The 13,452-nt window shown below is 43.8% G+C and overlaps 1 protein-coding gene across 1 annotated transcript in view; it reads right to left on the bottom strand.

Moving 5' to 3' along the window:
- The window catches only part of LOC102894451 (GRAM domain-containing protein 1B), a 57,995-nt gene extending 46,717 nt beyond the window's left edge, over positions 1-11,278 (bottom strand). The window contains exon 1 of the mRNA XM_025041873.1: positions 10,911-11,278. Coding sequence (XP_024897641.1) covers positions 10,911-10,963 — 53 coding nt within the window. The 5' untranslated portion in view covers positions 10,964-11,278. The remainder of the gene's footprint in view (positions 1-10,910) is intronic.
- Positions 11,279-13,452: the final 2,174 nt, after the last annotated feature.

Below are 13,452 nucleotides of genomic sequence, written 5' to 3'. Positions count from 1 at the left end.
CAGAGTTTAGAATACATCCGACTCTTAAGTTTACTTACAAGAAACCTGAGAAATAGGGACGTTAAGTGCCTGGCCAAGGTAGTACGATTTCATATCTGGATCTTCCATTCCACAAGCATTTACTGAGCACCTGGCATAATGCTAGACAGTCAAGTTCATACCAGTGAGTGAGAAAGGATCCCTGTGCTTGGGATATTACAGTCAGGAAGGGTTAGCACATGTGTTCCTCTCATTTTGATACAAGTACCAAGTGGTATGATAGGAGAGAGAGTAAGGGAATCTGAGCCAGACCTGAGGGATCAAGAAAGGCTTCCTTGAGGATATGGCACTTGAGACTTGAGCTGGGTTCCAAAAAATGTGTTAAGAGTTAGCCAAGTGAAGGGTATGGTAAGAGGAAAGAGAATGCCCATGCCCCACTTCCCCACAAAAAAACAGTATAAACAAAGGTGTGAAGGACTAAAATAACATGAAATAAACAGAATATTACAAGAAACTGTGCTATTGAAGTATAACATGCTTAAGCTGATGCGTAAGAGATTCCTGCAATCAACTCTCCCCTAATAAGAGGTCCGCTGAGACCCCCAATTAATCACCTTTAACCTATTGCAGGAGGCCCCAGAGGTTATTCACTCACTTCCCATCCCTCCTATATTTAAGACCTCTGACAAAGACTATTTTACTCCTTTCCTGGTTACCTTGCAAACAAATAATGCTTCCTTAAGTCTGACCACAATACCTCATGCTACAATTTGATCCTATTTCCTATAGTGAGAACTGGCTCAAATCCTTGAGAAACAGGGACATGGGGAATAGAGGACAAAGGCTCCAGGGGCCTTCTGCAGTGACACTCTTTGCAGCATCTCCTACCCCCACTCCAATCATGGGAGCCACCACCCAACTTTGCTTGGCTTTTTTTTCCCATCCTTATGCCTGGTGTGGGCACGTAGGCACAGGTAGATTTTGTCAGCAAGCTAGCTCCCTGGTCAGTCACCCATACATTGTTCAGAACCCTGAGCAGAGCAGAATAGTTAGATGGTGTTCCAGTGTTCCTCATTCAAGTTAACTTATTAGTCCTTCAAAGAAATCAATCATTTCTGCCCCAAAGATTGCAAAATATGTACCTGTCACTCTGCATCCCTGCACCTCCCCTTCTGGGATCGCAGCAGTTCTTCTCCCATTCTCTCACAGTGTTCTGCCACTCTGCTCATTCCCAGCCAGGTTCCCACCCCCGCTCCCTAGCCCTGGACACTTCACGTTAACTTTGTTGTTTCCCCTGAGCCCAGCCTGGCAATGAATGATCTGGATGATCGAAAGTGTAGCTGTAACAGTTTCAGTGCCAGGGCACTGATAATTTTTAAAGACTACCTGATACATTCCAGGGCACCCCAACCTAACAGAAGGAACATTTAATTCAAAATTTAGAAGGCCAGTTTCAAATGAAACATTTGTTTGCTGAGGGCTTGCTTGGGCTCTACAAGGTCAAGATTAATTGCCAGTCTGTGGTGTCAGTAGGCTCAGGTTTAAATCCCAGCTCTGCCACTTGCTGTGTGTATATGACCTAGGCCTCTAAAGCCTCATTTTTCTTATCAGACAAATGTGAGCTACTAATACTTATCTCATAGGATTATTGTATTAAATGAAATAACATAAGTAAAATATTTAGTACAGTGCTGATACATAATGAATGCTCAATAAGGATTACTGAGGTGCTATTATTATTACAAAGGCTTTTGTTCCTCTCTGTACAATGTGAATAAGTATCCTTGACCTCTTTCCTCTCAAGCATTACTTCCCCCAATGGGGACATCAGATCACTTGGGATACTTCCTTAAAGTATAGAACCCCAGGTCATCCCCTCAATTAAGGACCTTTCCAGGGACGGTCTTACAAATCTGCATGTTAAACAAGCACCATAGCAAATTTTGATGAACTCTAAAATTTAAGAGCCCCTGTTCCCAAGGGCTAATCTTATAAGTATCGAGGGATAAATGAGGTATCCACCCAAGATGACAGAAACCTGCATACAACTCTTTGAGTCTATCAGCTGTTCAGTGTCTACCAGGTGGGTGGACTCACTGGAACAGAAAATCAATTAAGCTTGCCACAGAAACTAACAACAGAGAAGAGCCCAGAGTTGATGGGGAGTGGGCATGAAGATGTGGTTCTCTAGGTGATAGGAGAGAATAAGGGAATCTGAGCCAGACTTGAGGGATCAAGAAAGGCTTCCTGGCTACCACTTAGGACCAGGTAGAAGCCGGACAATTAACATTAGAGCCCACGTCCACCACCATATTATAAGCACCTCATCCCTTCCTGCCTTTAGTAGCATCTAGTTAAAGCTGAATCTGTTATCTAGTGGTCCCTAATTCTTAACAGATGACTATCCTGCTATCCAGCTACATACCTCCCATTCCCATGCCAATTATGAAGATTCACCCATAACCCTCCTGTTCTTTATAATAGCACTGCAAATATCCATATGAATTAATCAGCTCCACTTTGAATTTTCCCATAGCACATGCTCAAGTGTCTGAGATAGAAAGACTACGGGTTCATTTGCATTGCATTTGCATAAAATTTACATGCTGCCTGCAGATGTCCCCATGAGGTCTGTCTACCTAAACTGGTTCCAAATTCAGAGTTTACTAGGACTACCTGAAGATGGTGTTTTCGATTCCTCTCTACATTTTTGCTTGTCACTTAGCAGTGTCTCTGTATCCTCATAAAACCACAGCAGAGTCGGTAGGAAGGACAGACCCAACTAGAACTTTATAGAGTGAGAAAATGGCCCAAATCACAAATTCTAGCAGGGCTCCAAATTCCCCTTGGTCCTCCTCCTTAGAGAGCAAAATATCAATCACTTAATAAAAACATTGTCTTCCCAGGCCTGTTTCACTCCTTGTTATAATGTCCTGAACTCCTGGTTTTGGCCTCTTCACCAGTGAAAATAAAATCACACTTTCAGGAATCCAAGAGAAGACTAGTGCAGAGAAAGTTGGAAGGGTCTGTTCAGGCCAGTCCTCTCACTGTCGTGGTTGGGAAGCACAGGTCTAGAGATGGCATGGCTGTCCCCGAAGGGGTTAAACAGGCAGCTGGACATCTTGCCACCCAGGGCACTCAACAGTGTAAGTCTTAGTGTCCTACTCCCAACACATACACACGCATACACACACATACACACACACACTTTTTAGGGTACTAGATGGAGTGGGGTTTGAAAGGATGAGAAACATACTGTTTTCCCCCTAAGAGGAGCTTCCCATGACCATCTATGGAACCCATTCTTTGGGGGCCTATCACTTGAAATTTAAACCTGGTGGCAACTCTACTACTGCGTCCAGTTCTTTCTCTAAGGAAGAAAGCCAACTTGCCTTCTGTGTCAAACTGTGATTACCTGGTTGAAGAAAAGGGCCAATCATCTTCTAGGAGAGATGCTTTCTGTTGTTGCCTTTTTTTTTTTTTTTTTAATGGCAGAGAGGTTCCCTTCCAAATTCATGTTAAAGCGAAGCCTCCGCCTGGTCCCAGCATGCCACACCAAAGTGACTGCAGCATGTTGCAGTTCAGTAAGGGACAGGAAAGGAGAGGGCTCCCGGAATAATACCTTTCTTTCCTATTACAGTTCATACAATGCTGACTGCAGAGCTTGACACAGACCAGGCCCCCTCAACGATCACCAAGAACAAGATTTTAACAGAGATAAACATCTTGTACCTCTCTCCTCTGTCTGGGTAACTTGCTGAAATTCCCTGGGGGCTTTCCAAGTTGGGCCTTTGGGTGAATATACAAGGTATTCAGGGACAGGATCTGTCTGTCCTGAAATTTGGAACCAAGAAGGTAGAACTAGACTGTTGCCAGGTTAGACTGCTAACTTACAAATGGAAGCCTGATAATTCTCCAGACTCACTAACAAGTCACAAGTCATCCACACTTTGGCTCACAGAGTCTACACTGGCCCAGGTCCCACCCACTCTCTGCACTCTGTCTGTCCCTCACTGGTTCCCATCTCTGTAGATATTGTATAGGTAATTAAGGGCACTTTCTATGACCAACAAGCTCCACTTACCCATTCCTCCTTCCCTATCTTGTTCAAGTATCTAAAAAAAATTTTTTTTAACTTTTCATAATCTCACAAAGGGTAAGGAAAGGTGGCAGAGCTCACCCGAAACATTTGCATCCAGTTCACTAATTAATACCTAGATACATTCTCATTAGGGATCCACTTAAACCTGAAAGGAATTATTTCTTGTGGGGGAAAATCCTAGCAGTGACTTCAGTTGTTGATGAATTTATTAATTGACCAATTAATGTAAGGTCAAGATCAATGGAAAGTCTTTGGCCAAGCAGAGAAAAGCAGAACTTCTGTTATACCCTTCTGCTGGCATGCTCAGTCCAGAGAAGTGGAAAGTGGGGGACTGGAGACAGGACAACAGCAGTTGTTTGCCTTTCCTACTCAAGTCAAAGAGAAAAGATCCCGCATCACAACGGTTGGCACCTCCATCCATCCTACTCCCCCGCTCCCTGGCTTTCCTGCAGCTTCTGTTCAGCCCAGAATTTGGAATTCAATCCAGGGACAGGCATGACAAACACTATTTTTCATTACCATGGAGACCGGGGCCTGCAATAGAACCAGGACTTCATGCCTGAAATGCCAAAACAGCCTGACCCACTTTTCCCTCTTCCTACAAAAACAAAGTAAGTTTGTTTAGGTCCTGCCAGAGCTGAGGAAGAAGCTAAAGATAACAGAGCTCCTGTTATCTTTACGGACATTTTGAAGAGGAACAAACACAATAACCTTTGAAAACTCAGATGATGCTATAGAACTGCTGTCAGAGTCATGCATGAATTGTTTTACCCAAAGGCCTCACAGCCTACACCAAATCCATTCTGTGCCCTTGTCCTAACCTTCTGGAGGGAGAGATTCATATGCCCTTAGAGATGTACTTATTGACCAGCGATCTAACCCCTGGAATGCAAACCCAGGGAAGTGTTTCCTTCACTTCATCTTATACCACTTTCCTCCTTACTTTGTCATGGCCTCCTTGGACCTTTCTGTTCCTTGAACACCCTACCCCAGGATCTTTGCACTTGTTGGTCCCTCTGCCTGAAATTCTTACTCTAGAGATTTGAATTCTTGTTCCATTTTAACATTCAGATCAAAACTCAAATGTCCCCTCCCGAAAGTAGCTTGTCCTAAGGACTCCATCTAAAGTGACCTCCTTGCCCCCAGGCACTCACTACTGAGTGGTTCTCCAGTACTTCCCATACAATGGCTGGCACATACAGGGATCACAGATATGTGTACTGTATGAATAAAGAAACGAACTCTTTTTAAAGTTCGTACACTCTGTTAGATATTTCTTTCTTAAGCCTGCTCCAAATCTACCTTCTGATAACACCAGCCCATTGGTTCTCATGACTTCAGGATCCATGAAAAGTAAAATGTGACATCAATTCCAGACTCTTTGCTGGCCTGGTTACTTGGTCTAGACATCAGTATGTATGTCTGAGTTTAAATTCTGAGCTGTTTTGTGACCTTGAGGAAAATCGCTTTATCTTTGTTGAATGATCACAACCCACCTTACCAAGGTGAGGGTTAGAATCTTTAAAAAACATAACAACAACAACAAAAACCTAGACAAAGCATCCCTAAAGTAAAGGACATTCCTATAATTGCTCATGCAACAATAATGATTTTTTTAAAAAGTGTTAGAAGTAGGAAGTGAATTCCTAGTTAGGAAACTGAATTTTGTTTCAAAATTTTGTCCTTTCCACATGGCAAGGGCCAAGAATATAGAATATTGCTATTCATACCTTCAGCTAGTCCTTACTGCCACAGAGCTAGAAGAAAAGATAAGATGAAACAGAAGGTACTAAAATTAAACATAGGAACTTACTGATGTTGCACAATTTCCCTTCTCTGAGATCATTTACAATAGGACAAACTCCTAACATTTGGGAGACAGTCCTGCTGGGCTCAAAGGCAGTGTTGGCTAAACTGATCAATCATAATTATCTGTAGTTTGGAAGGGGCCTCAGTGGTTATGTAATCCAACCTCCCACCTGGCACAAGAATTATCCCTGTAAGGCCTTGACAATAGCCACCATGCCTCTGCTTTAGATTTCCAATGAGAAAGCACTCACTAGGTTACTGTGTACACGTCTCAACATCTCTAAAGGAACTTTTAAGTACCATGATCCTTATTTCTCTACGTTCATGGTCATTCTTTCTTCATAATTCTTGGTGATCATTATCCATCCAGCTCTCTCTGAGCTTCATAGTCTTTAGAAATTAAGCTAACCTTGCTGATTCAATGTCATTAAACAAACATTGACGGAGCAGAGGATCTATTTTGTGCCTGCAACTTTGTGATATTCATCCCAAGGGTCCCGCGGGGCAGTGACTATGCAGTGACAGTGTCAGGGTTTACTGTAGATACACAAAGATTAAATACTAATATATTGAGTACACAATAGGGACTTAATGCTTTTAAACTTGACTCATTATCAATTCCAGCCAAATCTAAGTATAATCTCACCCAAAGTATTTCAGAAGCCGCAACACTCAGGAGGACAAGACCCTGTGAAAGCAGAAAGGTGTTAAGCTATCCCAGGAAGCTGCTTCCTTGAAAAGAGGTTCCAATCTACTGGGAGGCCATAACCACTGAACAAGGCAAGGAGGAAGGAGTTGAGCTGAACACAACTTCACAACTTCCTGCTTCTTCTAAATTTGCTCTTCATGGGCCCCTCCCCAACCCTCAGCAAGAGAAATGTTACTGCTAAACTGGAAAAGAAACTGCAGGATCCATCCACCCAACCAACAGCTGAAGAGACCTCACTCTGTGCCAGGTAATATTCTAGGTATTAGGGATGCAGGCTCTACCTCTAAGGAACTCACAATCTAGTGGGAAAGACAAGACATGTAATAACTAACATCATGCAATAAGAGCTATTTAGATTCAATCAAAATTTTGCCCCTTACCACCTGTCAAGGGAACCAGGCAGTCCTGATTTGGCCCCTCCCCTTTATAATATCTGAGGGCAAACCACGCATCTCGGAGCTTCAGCTTTTATTATGCGAGAAGAATGAATGTAGATGCTGCCTAACCCCCACAAATATGCCAGAGGATGACAAAGAGGTACAAAGGATACACTGTGAACTACTGAGAGCAGTCTCTTCTCAGACAGAAGGACTCAGATCTAAATTAGGCAAAGGATCCAAAAATGAGATCCGGGCAGTCTGGGGCCCTAGTTAATTATCATCAGCTTTCCTTCCGGTCAGGGCCACCGCACCTCGGGCACCAGAGGTTGTTTCTAGCCGGATAGTCAAACTAAGGGATGTGTAGGGTATAGGATGATGAGAAGTAAATGACAGCATTCAGTGCACCCTTCTCCTAATATCACTCCTCCCTAACCTAATTATTGGAGCCAAGTATATGGCTAAATCCCTTCCAGACCCATATGGATTCAAATCCAGTTCTGACTTACTTTTCTGCTAGAGATCACACAGAAACAAGCCAAATAATATCCATTATGTTAAAATCATAGACATTTTAGAACAAAGAGGACTATAAGAGGTTACCAATCTGCCTGGCTGTAGGCAAATACCTAAGTCAAAAAAAAGTCAAGAAAAAACTTGGTTAATCATTTCTTCAATTAAATAAATAAGTAAACAAGTAAATAAATAATAAAAACAATAAAAATTAAAATAAAATATATTCAGAGCACAAAATTCCAGGGCTTCCCTTTGTGATCCTACTCACAGTCTCCCACTGCCATCAGGAAGTTCTTTATGATCAAAACAAATATCTGCTATAATGCACTTAATACCATTTTCTTTTATTCTAGCTTCCTCAGATTTGAGATTACTCCATTAGCTATAAGCCCTCCTCTGTCCCTTTCCTAGTTTCTTTGGGTGGAATGACTCTAATTCCTTAAATTCCAGGAGTTAAAAAGCATTTCTCCTACAATATCTCCACCAAATCTTTGTTTAGATTATACCTCAAATGACATAGGAGTAATTGATGATGTAACTCATTTCATATTTGGACAACTCTTTCTATTTTAAGCTTCGACTGTTTCTTGTGACTTCCTACCGAAGGTACAATATCTACCCCCTCGGCAGCCATAGAATAAATCTAATTCCTCTTCCACATGCAATTTTACATGGCTCTGATGCTCCCTCAGTCTCTTCTCCTCCAGATTTGCAGGTCCCTTCAGCCATCCCTCACACATAGCATGCGTGTGAGGCCCTCAGCCATTGGGTTCACTCTCCTCTGAATGAGTTCCAGTTTTCAATCCCCCTCAAACTGAGGAGCCCAGAAATGAATATTGAATTTATAATACTGAAGAGAAGTGCTATGATGAGCCCAGAATAGGGCAGAACCATCACCCAATGTGTTTTGGAAATCAGAGTGCAAACGTATATTTTCGGAGTCATCTTCTGAATCAGGGAAATCTGGAATTAGTCACTATTCTGAGTCTCTAGCTACAGCGTACAGGCTAAGGGAAGTGCATGCATATGTAACGTATATATGTACATCCCTACAAGGAACCACCCCACCCCCCGCCACATACACACACACTCCTTTCCCCAACCAGACAAATTCAAGTTCCAGTGGGATGATGAAAAATCCACCCACCTCTCACCCCAAATCACATTGTAGTACAATTCCGAATGTTTATATGAATATCTCCAGGCCAGATGCAAAACCACAGCCTCTAAAGATTCTCCTATCTGGAGATGTCAAGTCCTTAGCAAATGTTTTCTCTCCTTTTAGTATAAACATTTGTTTCTCGGACTCTACTGCCTGACTTACAGATAAGCTGAAGTTTTGCCTGACTGGCAGAGAGCAATACTGTGAGGTTCCCAGGTCAGTAGGAAAACTGAAGCCAGATTTGTCTTGTCCTTAACCAGGAACAGAAGGGTGTATATGTGCAAACACGTGTCGAGGGAAGGCTGCCTGCATCCTTTACACTTTTCTAAGGTCGTCTCAGGTGATCACCAAGACTTTCTAACCAGAACTATCTATTTCAAGGGTCAACAAACTATGACTTATTGGCCAATCCAGTTCACCGGCTGTTTTTGTATGACCCATGAGCTAAGAATGGTTTTTACATTTTGAAGTGTTGAAAAAAAAAAAAGACGATATCTTGTGACATGTGAAAATTGTATGAAATGGAAATTTCAGAGCCCATAAATAAAGCTTTATTGGGAACACAGCCATGCTCATTTGTTCATATATTATCTGTGGCTACTTCCACTGTATAAAGCAAGGTTGAGTTGCTGTAACAGAGACAGCATGGCTCACAAAGCCTAAAATATTTACTATCTAGATGGCCCTTTACAGAAAGTTTGCCAACCCCTGGTATAACAAAGGTAAGGCCTTGAAAAGGTCTTTCCTGTGAGCCCACTTCTCTTCTGTCAAGTTGGGGAAGAAGGTGTCTTATGTCCCACAGACAAGGAACCTGTGCTTGATGACTCCACAAGTCGAGAGAAAGGGCTATCAGCTTGCTCCCACCTGCAAAGGAAATTTGTAGGGCCAGGAAAGAGAAGAAGAGTTTTTTCTAGGTAGGATGATAGAAGTTCCCATTCCTTTATTCTCTCCTATGAAGAATGAAAAAGAGAATGGGGTACTACTTTCTATGGCCTTGACACTGACACTCTCCTGCCACGGGCAACTTCCCAAAACATCCCTTTTTCCATCCCTTCTTCCAAAGCCCTGGTCCTAAACTTCTCTAACCTGTGGAATGCTATCTAAAGCAAAGGAGAAAACATGCACATTGCTCAAAGCTAGCCAGGTAGAGAGGAGAAACAGGAAGCAGAGGAGCCAGGAGTGTCCACAGAAGCACAGATTGCTAGCAAGTGTCAGAGAAGGTAAGAGACAGAGATACCTTCCCCGGGCCCTGGCTGGGCACTTGGCTGGATTCCCAGGGAGAGAGAGAGCTCCAAGCAAATAACTAACAATGCAAAGAGGTGTGGGGGCGTAAGGATCAGCCACTGGCTGTTTTCTGAAAACACATGGCAAATCTTTAAGCCAAATGCTGGCTAAGTCAAAGAATAAACAAATCCCTATTTTTCTCCTGAGACAGGAGCTATCATCTTCCCCTCTCATCCTCTCCTTCCGCTAGCCAGATTCATTGGTCTGCTAGCCAGATCCATCAGTCCCATGGCTCTTTGTCCCTAGGGAGAAGCAGAATTTGTCCATCTCTGAGAGGGTGGCTTGCCTTATAACCTTCCAGCCTGCCTCCCCTTCCCTTGCTAGCCACTGCTCTGGTCACTTCTCTCCCCTCCAGAGGCACCCCAGAGCTAGCAGGTAGGAGGAGAACAGGAGCATATGGCTTGTCCACATCTCCCCCAGAAACTTGGGCCAGCTCTCCATGACGCACTGCTAATTCAATCCTCTGCCTTCTTCCCTTCAAGTCAGAGGGCCATGAATGAGTCTTGCTGACCAAGGGAACCCCATCAGCCCTAACACAACCTCTCCCTCCACCCAACCTGGGCCTAACCCCTCAGTGCTCCAAAGCTCAGCTCAAGTGGTGCTACTATAAGGAGAGGGGGAAGGAAGAAAGATTAAAAAGCTGAAGAGAAAAGAATGTGGCATCTCTGCAGCATGATGTCACGCTGACTGCTTTCAGATCCCCCAACACAGAACAGAAGCAAACAACATGGACTCCGGATTTACTCAGCCTTGAAAGGTTTGTGTTCTTAGCAGCCCTAAGCAGCCTGCACCAGCTGAAAAAAGCGAACAGACAGACAGATAGGTCCTTGTTACAGCCCCCAGGGCCCCAATCCGACCCCTGGGCATAGACACCTCTTCAAAAAAAATCTCAAGGAAACAAAGACACACACACACACACACACACACACACACACACACACACACACGAGCTCAGTACAAGTTAGCACTAACCTGGAAGCCATTAGGAACGGTAGCAGAGTGCAGGCAGAGAGGACCTCATTCATTCATGCATTGGGTAGTGGGGGTGGGGGCAGGGAGCGGGGGCCCTGAGGACACTGGAGGGCACTCACCTCCATGACCATCCCACAGCCCTGTTTCTAAGGGAGAAGGGAGTGGGGGCAGGGTTCTCATAAGCTGGGGGAGCTTCCTTTCTCTGCTGTTATGCACGGCTCTGGAATTTTAAGCATGACTCCCCTTTATTTTCTTTTCCCCCATCTCCTTCTGTGGCTACTTGGTGTGGTACTGCAGCCATATAGAAGTCCCTCTCTCTCTCACCCTTGCTCCCTTTCTCTCTCTCTCCCTCTGAATCGCTCACAGACAGCTGTTCTCCAGCTCCTGCACGCACGCGCACAGGCGCATAGACACACTTAGACACACGCACGAGCACACGCACGCGCACACACCCTGCCGCCTGCCGCTTTACATAATGCAACTCTTTGGTGCTGTCAGCTTGCCAGCTCTCAATTATTCATGCCAGCTTGGAGGACAGACCTACTGGGGCTGCAGGCGTTATTTCCTCTTCATTCCCAAATCTGACAAAACACAAGACGATGCTCTAGAGAGAGACTCTGCTCCCTTTGCTGCCACCAATTATTTCCCAGGTGTTGCCTATTAGGTCAACCTGTATCAAGGAAGTGACATTAAATCAAAACACAGGTGCCTGGCTCAAAATAGAGCCTTGTATCTTTCAAAGGCTGACAGCTGTTCTCACTGCCTGCGCTTTGGGAATAGGTGAAAAGAGGAAAGCAGACCTGGAGACCAAAACCTGCAAAAGAAAATGGCTGAAGGCCTCTTCCGGGTAGCTTTTCCCAGACTCCCAGGCAAGAGACTGTGACACTCGCTGCTTGAGTAGGTCAAACTATTGCATAGGAGAAAAATAACATTCAAGTAAGGCACTTATATTCATGACAAAGCAGGGTCATCTGAGTTTTCAAACTCTAAGCTGCATCTCCTAAAACTATTTCTTCTCCTAGCCATTCAATGAAATGCAGTATTGGTACTGAAACAGCCTCCAGAAGAATACTATCAGATGAAAGGAATTCTATTCAAAAACAACACGAATGAACATTTTAAAAGTCATTATGGCTTACAAAGCACTTGCACTCACGTTCATTCAATTTCCTCAATAATCATCTGCAGGCACACCTCAGAGATAGTATGGGTCCAGTTCCACTGCGGGTTCGGTTCCAGACCACCTCAGTAAAGTGAATATCGCACTAAAGCCAGTCATAATCTTTTCACTTGCAGACAGTCTTGCCTTCAATTTGCAAAAACTGCAACATCAGTTCAGCTCAATAAAGCAAGGTATACCTGTACCTAGGTCTCAGGCCCCACGGCCTTTTCTGGTGGAGCTGGGAAGCCAGATGACCTAACTCTAAATCACATGATAATTAACTACCTAATACCCCATAGTCCTTGTGAGTCTTTGGAGAACTACCATCATCTTTCGAGAGAAGTAGCAAGAGAAGCCCAAACCTGGACCAAAACACACAACAACAAAAACAATGATGATAGTTAGCTCAGTGTCTCTCAAACTTTAATTGCCTGAGCATCTTGTTAAACCACAAGTCCTAATGTAGTAGTTCTAAGGAAGGACCCAAGAGTCAGCCCTTCTACAAACTCCCAGGTCATGATGCCCACGTTGCTATTCCATGGACCACATTTTGAGTAGCAAAGGGTTGGTTTATACATTCTTATTCTTCAGATGTTCCTAAGAAACAGAGTTTTGTCTGTCTGCTGCAGCTACACAGGATGGCATGATGAAGGTGAATAATAATTACAATCCACTAATGTCACCTTTGTTCTGCTCACCAAATTCATGCTAGGAGCTAATGCTGCTTGGGCATTTGCTGGCATAAAAAGTCTCATTCTGGGATTGTCTACAGGCTCATTGCGACAGGTCTTTCCATGATTTTTTCTGTCTGCTGCCTGTTGATAGAACAGCAGCCTCATGGTATCTAGAAAGCGCATGGGTTTGTGCTGTCTGGCCCCCACTTCAGTGACCTAGAAGAATTTCAGCTCCAAAGAAAGGTATACTAGCAATGCCCTGGGACACTAGTGCTGTCCCAGTCATACCCACCCTTCTGTCCTGCCTCTTCTGAATGCCTTCCTGGCTTTGGACCATGGACCTGCCTCCTTCTGTTACTCCATGGAAAGATTTTGGCCTTCAGAGTGTTGAAAAAATGATAGAATAAAAAAAAAAAGGGGGCATGGAAAAGCTCCCAAGAGAAGCTGGCTACCTCCCCCAACTCTGTCCTTGTAAAGTACAGTACACAATTTAGATTCTGTTGTTCACTTTGTTGATTTTATCTCCCTAAGAAGATTGTAGGCTATTTCTTTCATGCCCCTCCAACATGTAGGAGTATTGGGTACAGCGTAGGTATTCAGCAAATATCTGTACCAATTGCCCTGTCCACCATTAAGACGTGTAGGAGTATTGGGTACAGCACAGGTATTCAGTAAATATCTGTACTGACTGCCTTGTCCTCCATTA

Source organism: Pteropus alecto, unplaced genomic scaffold (assembly GCF_000325575.1).
Source record: "Pteropus alecto unplaced genomic scaffold, ASM32557v1 scaffold479, whole genome shotgun sequence".
Taxonomy (NCBI): Eukaryota; Metazoa; Chordata; class Mammalia; order Chiroptera; family Pteropodidae; genus Pteropus; species Pteropus alecto.
Note: the sequence above shows the minus strand (reverse complement) of the source record. Positions and strands in the feature narration are given on the sequence as shown.